General features: G+C 49.0%; 1 protein-coding gene across 1 annotated transcript; it reads left to right on the forward strand.

The window, feature by feature from the left end:
- Positions 1-6257: 6257 nt before the first annotated feature.
- On the forward strand, positions 6258-9593 carry LOC119353057 (probable flavin-containing monooxygenase 1). Its single transcript, XM_037619635.1, has 5 exons — positions 6258-6762; positions 7959-8196; positions 8424-8599; positions 8722-9074; positions 9157-9593. Exons 1-5 carry the CDS (start codon positions 6322-6324, stop codon positions 9506-9508), a joined length of 1560 nt encoding a protein of 519 aa, XP_037475532.1. The 5' UTR covers positions 6258-6321; the 3' UTR covers positions 9509-9593.
- The last annotated feature ends 7736 nt before the right edge of the window (positions 9594-17329 follow it).

A 17329-nucleotide genomic window follows, 5' to 3' on the forward strand; every position in this document is an offset into this window, starting at 1 on the left:
GGTAGCCTATTTGAAGCATGGCGTCATTCATTCTGACGTGTTTATTTTTGTTGCTACTCGTAGTCCCCAAGTCCACATTTCTAGGCTTCCTGCAAATATGGCGACTTGTCCACCGCATAATGATAGGTGCTGTTGCTGACTAGGGAATCCTGACTTACATATGTATGTTCCACGTAGCACAGACCATGCAATCGTAGATACATTGGTCCACTTGAGAATTGAGATAGTATTATCAGTTATCACTGCTGCCTAAGCAGCTCCTAAGCATGTGACTCACTCCCTGTCCGTTTTCTCTCTCTTCTGGCGCGGTTCATCAACCTCCAGTGGAATTTCAAGTTTTCCTTTTTAATTTCTTTTGGAAGTTTAGCAGTTCAGAATCTTCAAAAGGATTGAAATTCGAAAGTGGGGGCAATTAACTGACATTTGTGTCCGCATTTTCTAAAGTTAGCGAAAAACATTGATCATGTGTTGACATTCCAAAAATGAAAACTGTTATCAGAAATTGACCACAGGCTACTTCTTTGAGGGTTGAACTCGGGTTGGCTTAACCCTCAGTGTTGCACGGTGCAGATTGAGCTATAAAAAAAGTACAATATATTTTGAAACTATTTATATCACGAACTAATACAACACGGTGCATCTAGCACAGTATAAAATTCCAAACTCAAATTTGATCGACACTTCAAAAAACAAAAAGGAGAAATACATTAGTGAAAAGTAGCCCTAATCGCCTTCTGAGAGAGCAAAGAAAAGCGCATGAATTCATGTGGCTATGTTTCTTCTTTGTAAGGTCTATGCAGCAAATTTATTCATTATTCAAAAAGACCTTGCAAAGTAGTACATCAGGTAGTCTGAAGTCATCATCTCAGCAACATATGTTGCTACTCCTATCCACATGATGAAGGGGTGCCGATAGTCCGAGCCTAATACTAAACAGACATCACACAAATACCTAACATCTAAAACTAGAGGCCCCAACCAAGTCACATACTGGGTTTGGAGCACAAACCGGTCCAACGCACTCTCATGTGTCGTCGCCACCGTCCTCAATCAATCCATCATCAGAGCAAACTAACAAACCGGCCTTGCCAAGCTTTTCTGCCATCGATGCTACCATACGCCAGGCAGCATCCTCCTCCTGTGCGAGTCCATCTCCGTGCATCGGACTTTGAGTCTCCAGAGCGCCATGCCGCCGAGATCCGCCGCCATCAATGTGTAAGATGAAGCACCGCTCCATCAAAGAAGCCGTCCTCCGGTGCCTCGACCCCGTGTTCACCTCCAAGAATGACGCCCCCAAAGGGGAAACGACACCAGAGAGCCGCTGTCATCCGATCTACTGATATAGGGTTTCCCCCGGAGGTAGCAGAGAGTGGCCTTGAACTTCTCCATGGCGATGCCTTCAGGAAGGGAACGGCGCAGACAGCGTCGCCACCGCCGGCCTTGGCAATAGCCGATAGCAGGTTTTCACCCAGATCTTTCAAAGAATCCATCTCTCGTGCACGGAGCGTAGCCATCCCTGTTGGGATCTGGATGATCCAGGCCGCTGCTGCCAGATCACAGCAAGGAGAAATCCCCACCGAGACCTGCTGGCCGACCAGGGAGAGCGAGAGCGGGCCCGCAGTACCAGATCCGCACAGGATCCGTGCCCGCGCCGCCGCCCCGAAGCCAAACCCACGCGCAGCCGCCACGGCCTGGCCGCTTGCCCACGCCGCCGTCTGTCCGCCGCGTCGGCCCCGCATCAGCGCCACGCCTCCGCTGCGCCGCTGCATCTCACGCTGCAGCCATACACCGGGAGGGGGAGAGGGGCCCCTCCACCGCTGACGCGCACCGGGCTTCGCCCGGCGGCGCCTTCTGGCGGCGGCGAGGGGAGGGGTGGGTGTAGAGGCGGCCACGTGTTGGACGCTATGTGGCTATGTTGTTATGTCATCATTAGCGCTCACCAAACATGGTTTGTGTTTTAAGTTCCGCCAAACAAAAAGGATTCATATTTCAACGTCTATCTGTCAAGGATAAAGAATACGAGCCTGAGTTATTCCATGGGGATAAGATTATAATTCCATACTAATCAAGTTTAACTTCAGAATTGTAATCTATAGTTACTCACCATTTCATTATTGACCTAAACATAAGTTCATACTCCGCATTGTACTACATAATAATCAAGTCTAACTTCTGATAACCATAAAAAAAAGAGTCTAACTTCTGATATGTAAACCATAGTTATTCACCATATCATTCCTCAAAGAACTTAACATAAGTTCCCGTTCTTTTTGCAAGATATTGCTAACATTACTGCAACAGTACAGGCTAATGAACGCCTGCCTAGCATCACATCCGTCGATTCGAAATGATATCTCTAAATACCCTAATACCAAATCTTCGATTATAGTTTTTCAGAGATATGATATATGCCATCACTCATCAATGAAAGCCAGTTTAATGTTCAAGTACACAAGATAGGTAAGAACTAACTATTGTTTTAGATAGTGGCAATCACTCTACTATTCTCTATACGCATCATCACATGCATGTGACAGCTCTATAAATTGCAGACTACGTGCTAGTATTGCTCTTTTCCAGTGATGCATGGCTTAGTATTTAGCTGAACTCGCTGAACGCTGCTAGACTATATTTGCTTCCTACGCTGGCAATTGCATCCCCTGATTTATTTTTTCGAAACAGAACATCCCCTGATTTTGATCTCCAAAGTATGTTAGACCTAGCCAGCTATAGGCTTAGGACGCAACGAGAATCTAAGGCGCACAACCCTTCGCAGATGTGTTGCACATGCAAGTACACACCTTTTGCCACTCTGCAAATTTTCAACATTCTGTTGCTTAATCACCGGAGAACTAAATGCCCCTCAGCAGAAGCAAAGCAAGGACGTCAGTAGCAGAGGAGTACAATGCACCAACGCTCATTGAACTCATTGCATATTTCTACGCTAGTCACACTTAAGAAGTGCTCTCTAGTCCGAGGTCAAGAAGAGTCCATCTAGGACACAAGGTTGTACTTTAACAACACAAGAAAGCCCCCAAAAGTTGCAGTCACAACAAGTTGTTCCTGTGACTAAATTAGAAGGTGTTTGATGAAATACATTCGCCGCATTCTGTTTCTGCATGTCGCACACGTGGAGATTCACGGTTGATGTTTACATTTTGATAGTCGGACAAAAAACAGATTGCATGGTGACTGAAATCTTGCAAGCTTATTTTACGGTGTTACATTTTCACAATATGAGCACAAATGTTGGGGATTACCACAACCTAACAATACAAATTGGGTTCGCCTTCAAAGAAAATTATGACACAAATACGTTTTCCTGTCAATGGTATAGCAGGTGGTTGTAAAATGTAAACTCGCCCACATGACAGCGTTTCCCTCCGGTTATGCATTTGGAAAGTGTTGCCTGTCAAAAGAAACATGTATAACAACAACGGTAATGGCCAATCAATGTGCATTGCCGCCAGCTGATTCGAGGTGATATTTCCAATTACCAAAATCTTTGACTATTTAAATTTGCAGAGAAATGTATTGACATTATGCAACACTAGGAGCTGTTGTAAAGTTGAAGGACGCACAATAGGTGTGGTAGGAAGTAAGCAATGATTTTCCCCTGATGAAAGAGGATGGTTTCTGGAGATAGCAATCAATGTGCCTACGTGCTAGCTAGTATGAAAACACCCCTAGCGGAGATAGCAAGCTACTTTCGTTTCCGGATTCTAGTGATGCATGGACTGGAACCCAACCGAACTTGACAAACGTAGCTCGATCATATTGCTTTCCATGCTGGCAGTGCCATGGCCTCAATTTTCATCTCCACGTGTGATCCTGGTAGCTAGGCTTGGGAGGCAATAGGGATCCAACGCATGCAAATCTTGGGGCATCGTGTGTTGCGCACATCCAAACTCGCACGGCCGGAGGCACACGCACGGAAAGGAGCCGAACCTGATTGATTTAGCTTCCGGCCAGCGAGCAGGACATGCAAAAGCTATCTCCAAACGGAAACAACCGGTTGTTCGATCAAAGGGAGCATTAAGGAGACAGATTGTCATGGTGATACTGGTGCATCAGTGTCCAAGCCAGGAGCTTCTGGACCGGATGATGCCACGGCTAACTCAACAGACTGTTATTCATTTTCTCAAAAAAATAAAACAGCCTGTTATTCATTTAATTCTTTTATTAAATTAAGTGTTGAGTAAATTTTCTCTCTTTTTTTAACGAGCTACAACTTGTTATGCTCTGAGTTCTATTATATAAGAAGACAAAGAATTTATTTATTTTTGAACGGGGCATAACCCCTTTCCATTACATAAGCAAATACAACCATTCTCCCTCCGACCAAGTTTAAAGAAAACAAAGAACGGGAAAAGCGAGTTCAATGCATCACCAGAAAACCCACTGCAAGTGTCCGTCGTGGAAACACTTGCTATGGGGCGAAAACCCGACGACAATTTTGAGCAAACTACCCAAAAGGCAGGAAGAGTTCAAACGGGTTTAGGGGAAGCTCACAGGCGAGCATAGGCAACCAAACTACTCGCGCAGGAGCAGTAACCAGCAAACCCAAAGTATACAAGGCAAAAGACTACGAGCGATGCAGCCAGTGAAGCTTCAGGTCTCTGCCATGTCATCAGAAGCAGCATAAATCCTCATCATCGTTGCCGCATTGTCTCGAGCGGCCGCGCACCATGTACCATTGCTTTCCGATCCTCACCTTTCAGCAATCCTGCCCAGTATTTGAGAAATACACAAGCAGAAAACACCAGATGAAACAGAGACCTGGGCATTTTAAATTCAAAGGTTGCTTTGTTACAGAAATTACAGATTGCCCAACACACTGCAGCAAGACGGAATGTATAGAATTTGGCTCCATCCGGCAAGAAAACATAACATCATGAGTAATTAATACTGCCAAATTTTATTTGGACGGAGCTTAGTACCCAAAACTGAGCCAACAGTACGCCATGCTACTCTGGCTACTTGGAAAAGGAAGAATAGATGTTGAGAGGTCTAGGGTTTAGGAAGGAAGAATAGATGTTGAGCATTGTTGCATCTCTACCCACTTTTTAAATAGATGATGAGCATTTTTGGTTACCAGCCCAAGAAAAGGAAGAATAGATGTTGAGAGCCTGGTCATCACGTCTCTAGTCAACACTAGACCCAAGCCTGATCCAAAAAAATGCCACTCCAATTTCTTGAGGTTGAAGCCTGATGGGTTAATTTGATAAATGTCACTCCAAATCTGGCGATTCTGAGAAATGCCATTGCAATTTCCAAACTTTGAAAAATGCTATTTCATGCAATTTTCAGTGGCATTTTTCGAAGTCTGGAGTGGCGTTTTTCAAAGTTTGTAAAAATTGCAGTGGCATTTTTCAAAGTTTGGAAAATGCGGTAGCATTTTTATAAATTGCCATAATTGGAGTGGCATTTATCTAATTAACCCTTTTTTCAAAGGTATTCTTAGACAAACTTGGTAGTAAAGCTCTATCTAGGGGCCAAGCTCCACCTGATCTGGTCAGGCAACTAATTTAAGCTCCAAGAGTTTATTAAGTTCTTCGCAGAAAAAAAGAGTTTATTAAGTTTCGCATCTCTACCCACTCCTCCAACAGAGGGGGGGGGGGGGTGAATATATCTACGGAAGACACTCCCCATTCAGAGACAGTGATATCGTGTTTATGGCAAATGCTGAGAACAGCAAAGGGAACTTGATACACAAGGAGTCATTATTGTTCAAGGGTCCGTCCACAACCTGGCAATGCTGCCACAGTTTAGCATGATTTTTCTGCCGGCCAAATAGTACTCTTCACCTTTAGATAGCTTTCCACACGGAAGAGAGTCTTAAGTTACAAGGAGAAGATCTAAATGAACTAGGAGTAGATGATGCCCCGCATGTTTAGGAGAGTCATCCCACTAATTTATATAGGAGAGTCATCCTAATAATGTAGCGGAACAAATCTCTAATATGGTCATCCCACTAATAATATAGTGGATTACTCTCCTAGATATATACTCAATTAGTGGGATGAATATATTAGAGTCTAAATTAGTGGGATGACTCTCCTAATTTATTTATATCTCAATAATATAGTGGAAATTTTTTTTCTTCACGATAAGATATTTTCTTTAACACCGGTGGTTGTGGATCGAGCGTACAAGCGATCGAAAGAGACGGCGGCAGTGGTGCGACGAGGACAACTCGTTCATTATGCAACCAGCCCAACACTGACTAGCTATAAACACCACCACGCTTAGTCATCACAGCGGGACGCCATTCTCACCGTGAGTCCGTGACACCGTCGCACGCACACAACAAGGTCAGCCATGGACAAGAAGAGGGTGGCCATCGTCGGCGCCGGCCTGAGCGGCCTGGCGGCGTCCAAGCACCTGCTGGAGCGCGGCTGCCGGCCGGCTGTCTTCAAGGCGGACACCGTCCTCGGCGGCGTGTGGGCGCACGCGCCAGAGTGCACCAGGCTCCAGACGCCGCGGCCCATGTTCCAGTACTCCGACTTCCTGTGGCCGGAGTCCGTCACGGAGGTGTTCCCCGACCACCGCCAGGTTGCGGACTACCTCTACGCCTATGCGCGGCACTTCGGCGTGCTCGACTGCATTAGGTTCGGCCGCAGGGTGGTCGGGATGGAGTATGTGGGCGTCAGCGAGCAGCAGGTGGCGGCGTGGGAGGACTGGGCTGGGTGCGGCGAGGCATTTGGTTCCGGCGACGGTGAGTGGTGGCTCACGGTGGCCGACGTGGACGGCCTCGTGGAGGTAAGGATCCAACATATTTGCACATATACTTCCATGGTGTATACTGTGTATGCCCCTGGCTACACGGCACCATTGGTGCGCTGAGAACAATGCACTGCACTGTTGGTGATATTGATTCGTTGGACTTTATGATGATATATATGCTGCACCTACTAATGTGATTTTTCGGCACATGAACGTCACGCTCACACAGTCAGACAACATAGAAGTGCCACCTACCCCAAAAAATGACATGTGACCACTGGAAGTGAATAAATCAACATCTACTCCCTCCGTTCCAAATTACTTGTCACAGGTATGGATGTATCTAGATGTATTTTAGTTCTAGATACGTCCATTTCTGCGACGAGTAATTTGAAACGGAGGGAGTACTTTTCTGATCTTCTGACTTCAAGTGATACTCCATGTACTAGTAACCTCTCATCTTTGATGTTCTAAATTCAAGCTTGGATGACCATGAGCCTTCAGAATCTCAGGGAAAATACTAGGAGCAGGAATCGAAGTCTCCTTTTTTAGTTATAAGGGGCCTTGCCCCTAATTCATTCATCTTGAGGGATGGTAAGTGAATGATAGCGAAGCACGGTTCCACGAATTATTACAGTGGCACCACTTCTCTACCACCAACTCATCACCCGGCATCCCAAAAAAATATCATCCGGAACTGATCATACACAAAAATAAAATGTACCACATGTGTTGCTAATTAAGAGAATTGATTGCAATATATCTCAGTGAGACATGATAGTAGGGAGCATAAATATTTGTATTAATAATATGAGGGCCAGAACTAAGAATACATATGATTTATTGTATTTGATTGTTGTATGGTTTTTTTATTGAATATAGGTAGCATTATACGATGCAAATTCCCATCCATGGTTCCATGAGTGGAGGGGGGCCTTTTTCTATGCATGATTGTGTACCTAGTTTGCATGCTTGCACATAGAAATGAGTTAGTGGGCATCGCCTATTTGGTTATATAGAATGTCCAACTTTTACAATCAAACAACACTACCAAACACCCAGATGCAATGGATAGTGTGACCCTAATTAATCTTACGATCGGAATTTACCATGCAAACAAATAAGTAGTCAACTATCAGATCACGCTTTTCTTCTTCTAAATATAACCTCTCGGGTAAATGAATGGCAATAATTCGGATTGTCTGTGGAATTCCACTTCCCCTCATTTCCAGGTACACAAGGCAGACTTTGTGCTTCTTTGTGTTGGGAGGTTCAGTGGTGTGCCCAACATACCTACATTTCCTATTGGCAAAGGCCCAGAAGTGTTTGACGGGAAAGTGATCCACTCCATGGAGTACTCAAAAATGGGAGGCAAAAAAGCTAGGGAGATGATCAAGGACAAGCGTGTGACTGTTGTTGGCTACCTAAGATCAGCAGTAGACATTGCAAATGAATGTGCAAACATGAATGGTACACAACGTCATTTTCTTACAATAAAATTATCTCCTTTCCTCTTGCAAGAAGGTTGATATATCAATTTTAGAGTGGTAACCTAAGCATTATTATATATAGCCAGTTTTTTCCATTATCAAAAGTGTCATTGTCTACAAATGTTATGTTTTCCTAGTTTCTATAGTTGCATTGGTATGATAAAAATAAGGCATGACTTTATTACTAATTGTTTATTAGTTCTTTAGGTACCAAAAACCCATGCACAATGGTAGTACGAACAAAGCGTTGGATTATACCAGACTACCATGCTTGGGGTGTCCACATATCAAATTTCTATCTCACCCGCTTCGCCGAACTACTTATTCACAAGCCTGGTGAAGGCTTTCTCCTCAGCATGTTGGCTACTGTCTTGACTCCACTGGTAGTACAACATGTTATATTTTTGTATTAAATTGTAATCGAACTTGTCATCATTGAAAGTTTAAATGGTTTTGTTTGGACTAAATCCAAACATGCATGTTTTGCCTTGTTTGTGTTGAGTAGAGGTTGATGTTTTCGAAGTTTGCTGAGAGCTACTACTCCATTGCAATGAAGAAACATCACATGGTGCCTGACCATAGCTTTTTTGAGGGATTAGTGGCATGTGTGGCTGCCATTGCACCAAAGGATCATTACAAGAATCTGGAGGAAGGTAGCATCGTTCTTAAGAAGTCAAAAACATTCAGCTTTTGTGAAGAAGGTGTGCATGTAGAAGGTGAATGTACTCTAGTAAAGAGTGACATCGTTATCTTCGGAACCGGATTCAAGGGTGATCAAAAGATCAAGGACATGTTCACATCAGAATACTTTCAGAGCATAGTCGTTGGCTCAACATCAACGACCGTGCCACTTTATAGGTAATGAACTTGCTAGATATGCATCATATTTATGTAGTTTGAATGTCTTGATTTTGAAGAGTATGTTAATTCCTTATTTTAGGGAGTGCATCCATCCAAAGATTCCACAGCTCGCAGTCATCGGCTATTCAGAGAGCTTGACAAATATCTATACAACAGAGCTTATGTCCAAGTGGATATCACATTTTATGGATGGTGGTTTCAGATTGCCAAGTGTCAAAGAAATGCAGAGGGATGTCCTTGAATGGGAGAAGTTCATGAAGCGCTACTCTCGAGACTATTTCCGTAGGTCATGTGTTGGAATTGTTCATATATGGTATAATGATCAACTATGCCAGGACATGGGATGTAACCCAAGAAGGAAGAAGGGTTTTTTCTCTGAATTATTTGAGCCTTATGGTCCTTGTGATTATGTTAATCTTCACCCCAAGTAATAGTAGATCATATGTTTGCACTTGTGTATAAGTTGTCTACCAGACCCCTCGTGTTTACATACTTGCATGGTTTCTTGTCATAATATTGTACGGTATTGTGCCCGGACCAGTTGGTGGCTTGTTCGGTCCACCAATATAGTGTAGTAATATCCAATGTCAAGGAAGAAATAAAAGCATAGGCACAATTATTATACCATATACTCGTGCCTCTTAGAAATCCCTTATTGAAAGTATACTATATATATGCAGAATTATATATAATGTTAGCCTCTGTTATCTATTACTAATCCCTAGCTAATTGCACGTACGTTGCTACAAAACAATAATAACAATACATATGTAAGATTTGAGTGAGTGGAAATCTACTCACCTCAAAAAGATACAAAAGTATATAAGCAAAGACTATGTCATCGTTTGGAATAGTGTTACTCTCTATATCCTTGGGTGGGATATATACTTACATTATTTTTTAGCAAAGACCACACACAACAATTCAAACTTGACTAGTGAAATAGAATAACAAAATTGTGATGGACTATAACTTCACAACATATTGCCTTATATCCCAAATTTCTCTAAGATGGTCAAATGTGGGGCCTCCGTCCACATCCATGGGGGGTACCATCCAGTCGCAAATGAAGCTCACCCACCCGCGGAGGAAAGCCCACACTACCCTCCCGACACCACCCAAGACCGCTGAACCAAGCCTAATAGGCACCGCCACCGTCGAAAGAGCGACACCATAGCCACACTACCACGTCCACCGGCCAAGCAAACTATACCAGAGGCGGCCGCCCGCAGCACCCACTGCCACCTTGGGCGTGCGAAAACACAGCACTGCGTGTCACATCGTCACCACACATGCGTGCCAACCACGTTGAGGTACCCAGGGCCAGCGCCATGCCTTGGGCCCGGGCCGTCTGACTGCACCGGCCCTACGCGCAAAGGGACGAAGAGGCCCCGCCTCCGTTGAGCTTCGCTCGGCCGCACCTTCTGGTGAAAGTGAGGGAGGAGGAGGAGAAGCCCATCAGTGATGATGTAGGGTTACCTCCCAGTCACTATGAGGGGTGATGTGGGAAGGCAGGGCTTTTTTTGGTCGATGTTGTGGCATAGACTTCCGGTTAATAAGCATGTTCTCCCCTTGATCTAAAATGACACTTCCCAAAGCCAAATCTTTGATTGCATATTTTTCAAAAGATGACATGTATGCCCAATCATGCATCAATGACAGCTATATTAAAGTTCGAGGACACAAGATAGGTAAGAAGTAATAAGAGGGTGTGAGATAATGGAAGAGGTTACTGTCCCAGCCTCTGCAGCGGCTCTATAAATTGCAGAGTGTGCTAGTATGTGAAAACCTAGAGAGAGCAGCAAGGTAGTACATTTCTAGTGATGCATAATTTCAAATTAAACCGAGCTTTATGAGATATATGGATAGGTCATATTTGCTTCCCATTCTGGCAATCGGCATTGTTTAAAGAAATAATGTGAGACACATAATTCGGCCTAAGAGAGATCAAACTCAGGTCGGTTGGGTGAAACCACACCCCCACCACCACTGGGCTTTGAGCCCATCCACGCAACACCTTAAATTTTTCCTGTAAGAATAGCGATGCCTTAATTTTTTATCTCCATTGTATATGTTAGCAAGCTAGCTAGGCTTGGGAGGCAATAGGGAACTAAGGCATGCGATCACAGACTGCTTGTCCAGTTCTGGGCATTCAACCACGCAAGGTCTTTCAACACGATTGAATTCTCAATGTTGCGGTTAATTGTCACTCAAAAAGTCTATCTTTAGAAGTAAAATGTAGACGTCAAGACCTAGGAAGAACACCATGTAGAAAAGTACGGTGTGCCGGCGTTGTGAGGACCCCTGCCATTGACAGCTCAAGGATGGGGATTCATGGCGTGTTGACATATTTTCTTCTCAGTTGGCGGATGCGGGGACGAGAACGTGGACCTCATGCTCTTCCCCTTGCTCGACGGGGTTGGAATGAACGAACAATGTGACAGCCCCGACACCTGGCCGCTGCAGCCCATCTGTCCTGCTCGCCATGTCCTTGTCGCCGGTGTTAGAAGGGAGAGAGAGGATTGGTGAAATGGTTGTTGTAATGCTTGAGCCTCATGGGCATATATATAGGAGTACATGTTCATCTTGGAGTACAAGGAAAGGTAGAATAATCCTGCGCTATCCTTTGTGCCGTTTGTCGATGTAGCCGAGAGCGTAGGGTGGTGTAGCCATGGTCGAGGTAGCCGTGCGAAGGATGTCGTGGTCGATGTCGAGTCGGGGTGGCCGGTGTCGAGGAAGTCCCCGTGGAGCCGCATGCGCAAGGGGGCGCCAAGTTAGTATGGTCGCAGTGGTGTTGAAGTAGTGGTGCATCAGGAAGAAGATGATGTTGACAAGGCGTCACGCTGGGTTTGCCAAACCCGGGGAAACGTCATAGACGAACACATGCGTCGGTGTTTCTAGCACCGGGCATGAGTAGATGGACGAAGACGAAGTTGACGAAGCATCGCACCAGGCTTGCCAGGCCCGGGGACACGTCATGGACGAAGCCACGCATCGGTGTTATCAGCACCGAGCATGCGTAGACGAGGGACCTGCACAAGTTGTACGCCATGTCGAGGAGTCGGAGGGCCAGCAGAGAAGAAGACTTGATGACAGTTGTGCCGCCAATCGGCGTGCGGCCGACGTCACCAATGGTGGTCGAAGTGTTGGCAATAAGCCACGGAGATCGTGTCGGGCGTGCGTCTGTATGCGCGCGGGACAGATCGGGAGCGTGGCGGGCGTGCGTGTGTGCGTGCGTAGATTAGGGTAGGGGCGCGTGCGTGTGCGTGTATGCGTTGCGCCGGACCAGACGCAATTGTTGGTGAACGGGTCAAGGTGACCAAGTCGGGCCGTTGCGGGCTTGCCGTGTCCAGGGCGCGATCGTACGCGGGGTGAGCGCGGCCAGAGCGGGTCGGACCGAGTGCTCGGACGGGTGTAGACGTGGGGATCGTGTCCAGCGTCTACCCCGGGTATAAAACCCTCGAAGGGTTCGTTGTAACAGCTGCGGTGTCGAGTACGAGCTCGTGGAATTGGCGTTGTTGCGCCGGAAAACCACCGTGTCCCTGTGTCCTTCTGCTTCCTCCGGTCTTCTTCTTCTTGTGCAGATCAGGTGCAGAGAGAGAGAGAGAGAGAGAGAGAGAGAGGGAGAGGCATGCTAGGGTTTAGGGTAAACACCAACAATTGGTATCAGAGCCCAGTTTTCGGAGGTGATCGCCGGCGGCCATGGCGATTGTACCGCACGGTGGTGGTGGCGGCATGTACTCGCTGCAGGTCCCACCGCTGACCACGACGAACTACATCTCCTGGGCAATCAAGGTGGAGGCGCAGCTTGATGCCCAGGGGCTGTGGGGGGTGGTTGCTCCGGCGGAAAACGCGGTGGTTGACGCCGGCAAGAGCAAGATGGCGAGGGCGATGCTTCTCGGGGCGCTTTCCGAGGAGGTGCTGCTGCCGGTGTCGACGAAGCCCACCATGAAGGAGGTATGGGACTCCCTCAAGGTGCGTTTCGTCGGCGCCGATCGGGTGCGGGCTGCCCGGCTCGCGTCGCTTCGCGGCGAGTTCGAGCAGCTGCGGATGGCGGACGGCGACGACCTGGACAGCTTCGCAGGCAAGCTCGGGGCCATGACGGCGCGCTACGCAGGGCTGGGCGCGGTCCTCAATGATGCGGCGCTGGTGAAGAAGATGCTGGACACGGTGCCGGATCGTCTCTACCCCGCCGTCGCCGGAATAGAGCAATTCTGCGATGTGGAAACGATGGCGTTCGAGGAAGCTTTGGGACGGCTCAAGGCGTTTGAAGAGCGGACCAAGCGACACAGGCAAGACGGTGGCAGGCGCGACATCGAGGAGCTGTTGTACACGGTGGCACAGTGGCAGGCTCGGCTGTGTCGTCAGGGCGGTGGCGGCTACAACAACCACGACGACGACGGCTCAGCAAGCACGGCATCAGGCGGCGGGAGCAAGCGGCGCGGGCGCTGTTACAGATGTGGCGAGCGTGGCCAATTCAAGCGCGAGTGCCCGGAGCTGCGAAAGGCGCCGGTGGCGGAGGGAGCGTTGCTGGCGGACGCCGGAGTTGAAGATGATGGGCTCCTCTAGGCCGTGGCTTAGGGGGGTGTGTGTTGGCAATAAGCCACGGTGATCGTGTCGGGCGTGCGTGTGTATGTGCGCGGGACAGATCGGGAGCGTGGCGGGCGTGCGTGTGTGCGTGCGTAGATTAGGGTAGGGGCGCGCGCGTGTGCGTCTATGCGTTGCGCCGGACCAGGCGCAGCTGTTGGTGAACGGGTCAGGGTGACCGAGTCGGGCCGTTGCGGGCTCGCCGCGTCCAGGGCGCGATCGTGCGCGGGGTGAGCGCGGCCAGAGCGGGCCGGACCGAGCGCTCGGACGGGTGTAGACATGGGGATCATGTCCAGCGTCTACCCCGGGTATAAACCCCTCGAAGGGTTCATTGTAACAGCCGCAGTGTCGAGTACGAGCTCGTGGAATTGGCGTTGTTGCGCCGGAAAACCACTGTGTCCCTGTGTCCTTCTTCTTCCTCCGGTCTTATTCTTCTTGTGCAGATCAGGTGCAGAGAGAGAGAAAGGGAGAGGCAAGCTAGGGTTTAGGGTAAACACCAACACGAAGTAGACGAAGTGGTCGGGGTAGATGACGGCGACGCTGGCGACGGGCTGGTGCTGGACGAAGACGAATGGGGTGGATGGGCGACGACAACGGCTATGGGGGTAGCGGCGGCGACGGCCGAAGAAGGGCAGCGGTGGCGGCCTGGCAGTGGTGGCTTGGTTAGGAGCGCGGCGGCGATGCTCGAAGTAGCCGAGGAACCCGACAGCGCGACGAAGACAGGCGCGGACGGTGGCATTCCCGCGCCAGGGGAGGCGGCGCGGCGCATACCATGAAAAGTTGACACGTGGTGACGGCGGAGTGGACGGCCGGTCGCGGCGCTACGGCCGGAAGGGGCGATGCAGCAGCGATGGGCGGGCGGGTTGGGGCGACGGCGGGACCGTGAGCCATGGCGCTACGGCCCGAAGAGGTGACGGAATGTCGGCGCGCGAGTCGGTGCCGCCGCGGGAACGGCCTCGGGTGGCGGCGGAGACCGCGTGCCAGACTTGCTACGGCCTGATGGGGCGATGCAGCGGCAGCATGAGGGTCATTGCAGCCAGAGACGGTCTGGAATGGTCGTACTCAGAGTGGCGATAGACCGCGGGCTGCTGCACTACGGCCCAAAGAGGCGACATGGTGGCAATACACGGGTCGATTCAGCCATGGAAAGAACCATGAGGCGGCAGCACTGTGGCCCGACAAGACAACGCAGCGGCAGCCCAATTCTCGATTGGTGAAGGGACGCGTTGTACTTGGGACGGTCTTCACGAAACCTACCGAGACGCGCGAGCGACGGGCCAAATCGTTCGCGTGGCGTCAATGGAGCGAAGCAGCGGATAGGTGATCAATCTAACCGCTCGCGGGGTTGAGGACGTGGTTGCTGGACGGACGATGAAGTTGATGTAGCTGTGTATGGCCGGACGTAGCAGGAGTAGCAGCGGGCCAGCGGAGACACGCTTGAGCAAAGAGACGCCCTGGCCAAGGTAGCACTCACGTGCGGTGCATGTGACAGGAAAGTGCCATATACCCAATGTGTGCATGCATGTGACAGGAAAGTGCCATATACCCGTATGCTCACGGCGTGGATCAGCTAGCCACGAGCGTCAGCCGATGCACCAGCAGGCGTGCAGCCTGGAGTCCGTGAAGCAGCCGATCCAGATAAAGACGGAAGTGTTGATGGAGGAGCCCGATCGAATCAAGGCGTCGATGGCCGGTGCAGAGTGACTGACGGACAGGTGCGCGAACGACAGCCGTTTCAGGCCTCCGCGTGGCGCACGAGGCCGCCTAGTCGGAGAAGACGACGATGTAGTCGATGCCAAAGTCGGAGTTGAAGCGCGGAGGTCGACGACGGCGATGAGGGGCGCAAACCGATTTTAGATTGGAAAATCAAAAAGTAAACACCGATTAAGATGACCGGCGAGAAAGAGAAAACCCGGTGGGCGGCGGCTAGGGTTTGAATCGATTAGGCTGATACCAGTTAGAAGGGAGAGAGAGGATTGGTGAAATAGTTGTTGTAATGCTTAAGCCTCATGGGCATATATATAGGAGTATGTGATTATCTTGGAGTATAAGATAAGGTAGAATAATATCCTATGCTATCTTAGTTTTCCTAATAATCATGATACTCAACAGTTCAGTCACCCGACGCCCAGCTTGAAGGTTAGGGTCCATGCTTGTATGTGATCCATTCCTTTAGGATCTGATCCAGCTTTGCGGGTTTCGATCTGGATGACCCATTAATTTTTGGGCGGTGTTAGGCGCCGGCGCACCGGCCGAAAGTTTCGGCCGGTCCTGCCCCAGCCCTTGGATGCGAGCCCGCATGGCCATTTGATGCAGCAAAAAAAAAGATTCGTCTTGGGTTTCTTCTACCTTGGGTTAGGTCTGCAGCTCCTGCTCGGTGTCCTCGTTGCCGCGCCTCCAGTCCCTTCTGGTGGCCGTCCTCGTCGCCGGTCCCCACCCTCGCCGTTCGTCCTCGTTCGCTAGTCCCCATCCTCGCCGGCTAGCCATCCTAGTCGCCAATCCCCACCCTCGCCGGCTGTCTTCGTCGATGTTGAAGCTTTTCCCAGATTGGCCTGCCGTTGCAGCTCTCGACGTAGCCGTTGCAACTCTCCACGGCGACGGGTATAGCTCCGCCGCCGCCTCTCGCCGTTGATGCTCGCTGTAGCCGACGACGATGGCCACCCAGTCAATCAACACCATTGAAAAACCGTTGCAAACCCCCTGTGTTGCATACGCTAGAAAAAAAAGCTTCAACCCCTGAATGGAAAAGCTTCAACCTTTATATGGAAAAGCTTCAACCGGCACTGAATCAGGAGGAGATGCAACCGCTCGCGCAAAATGCTTCAATCTTATATTGAAAAAGTTTCAACCAAATAATAGAGAGAGCTTCAATCAAGTGCTGCTCAAGAACGAAAAAAGTTTCAAATCATTTACAAAAAAGTTTCGATCATGGATGAAAAAAGCTTCAATCGTGTATGAAAACAGCTTCAACCGTTGGAAAAAAGCTTCAACCAGACACTGCAAACCAGAGAAAAGTTGCCAACGTTGACATAAAAAGCTTCAACCATATATGGGAAAAGCTTCAAACGGCTATCGACGACAGGAAAGTTGTGGTTGCAGTCCGCCGTCACCTCGGTCATCGCCGTCGCGCACCCCGGCCGCTGCAGGGTTGCAGTACATGGACATCGCCGTGGTAGCACCCCGTCGTCCCGGTTGCAGCATCTCCCGTGGTCACCCCGGTCGCCGGTCGCCTTATTACATGGATGTAGCAAAAAACTTCACCGGTAGAGGCAAAATTCTACTATGGTTGCAGCAAAAATCAAACACCGTCGCCGTCTTTCGCGAGGTCGCAACTCCGCCTTACATGGATGTAGCAAAAAACTTCAGCAGTAGTAGCAAAATTCTACTACGGTTGCAACAAAAATCGTAGTTGTCATCGTCACGAGGTCGCAGCTCCGCCTGATGGATGTAGCAAAAAACTTCGCCAGTAGTAACAAAATCGAACTGCGGTTGCAGCTTCCCCTTGTTGTGCAATTCCATTGAAACTTTTATGTCTATGGTTGGAGCTTTTTTCAACAGCTGTTGAAGTTGTTCTAGGTGATAGTTGCAACATTAGTGCATCCAGCCATGGCGGCAGGCAGCCATGGCGGCCGGCGATGGAGGTCGTGGTCGCCCAGTCGCAGCCT

This window comes from Triticum dicoccoides, chromosome 2A (genome assembly GCF_002162155.2).
Source record: "Triticum dicoccoides isolate Atlit2015 ecotype Zavitan chromosome 2A, WEW_v2.0, whole genome shotgun sequence".
NCBI lineage: Eukaryota > Viridiplantae > Streptophyta > Magnoliopsida > Poales > Poaceae > Triticum > Triticum dicoccoides.

Bases quoted from the DNA above. Each gene is read 5' to 3' on its own strand.
- LOC119353057 (XM_037619635.1), top strand. From the start codon at position 6,322: ATGGACAAGAAGAGGGTGGCCATCGTCGGCGCCGGCCTGAGCGGCCTG. The intron at 6,763-7,958 runs GTAAGGATCCAA...CCTCATTTCCAG, and splicing joins ACGTGGACGGCCTCGTGGAG to GTACACAAGGCAGACTTTGT. The intron at 8,600-8,721 runs GTAGTACAACAT...TGTGTTGAGTAG, and splicing joins CTACTGTCTTGACTCCACTG to AGGTTGATGTTTTCGAAGTT.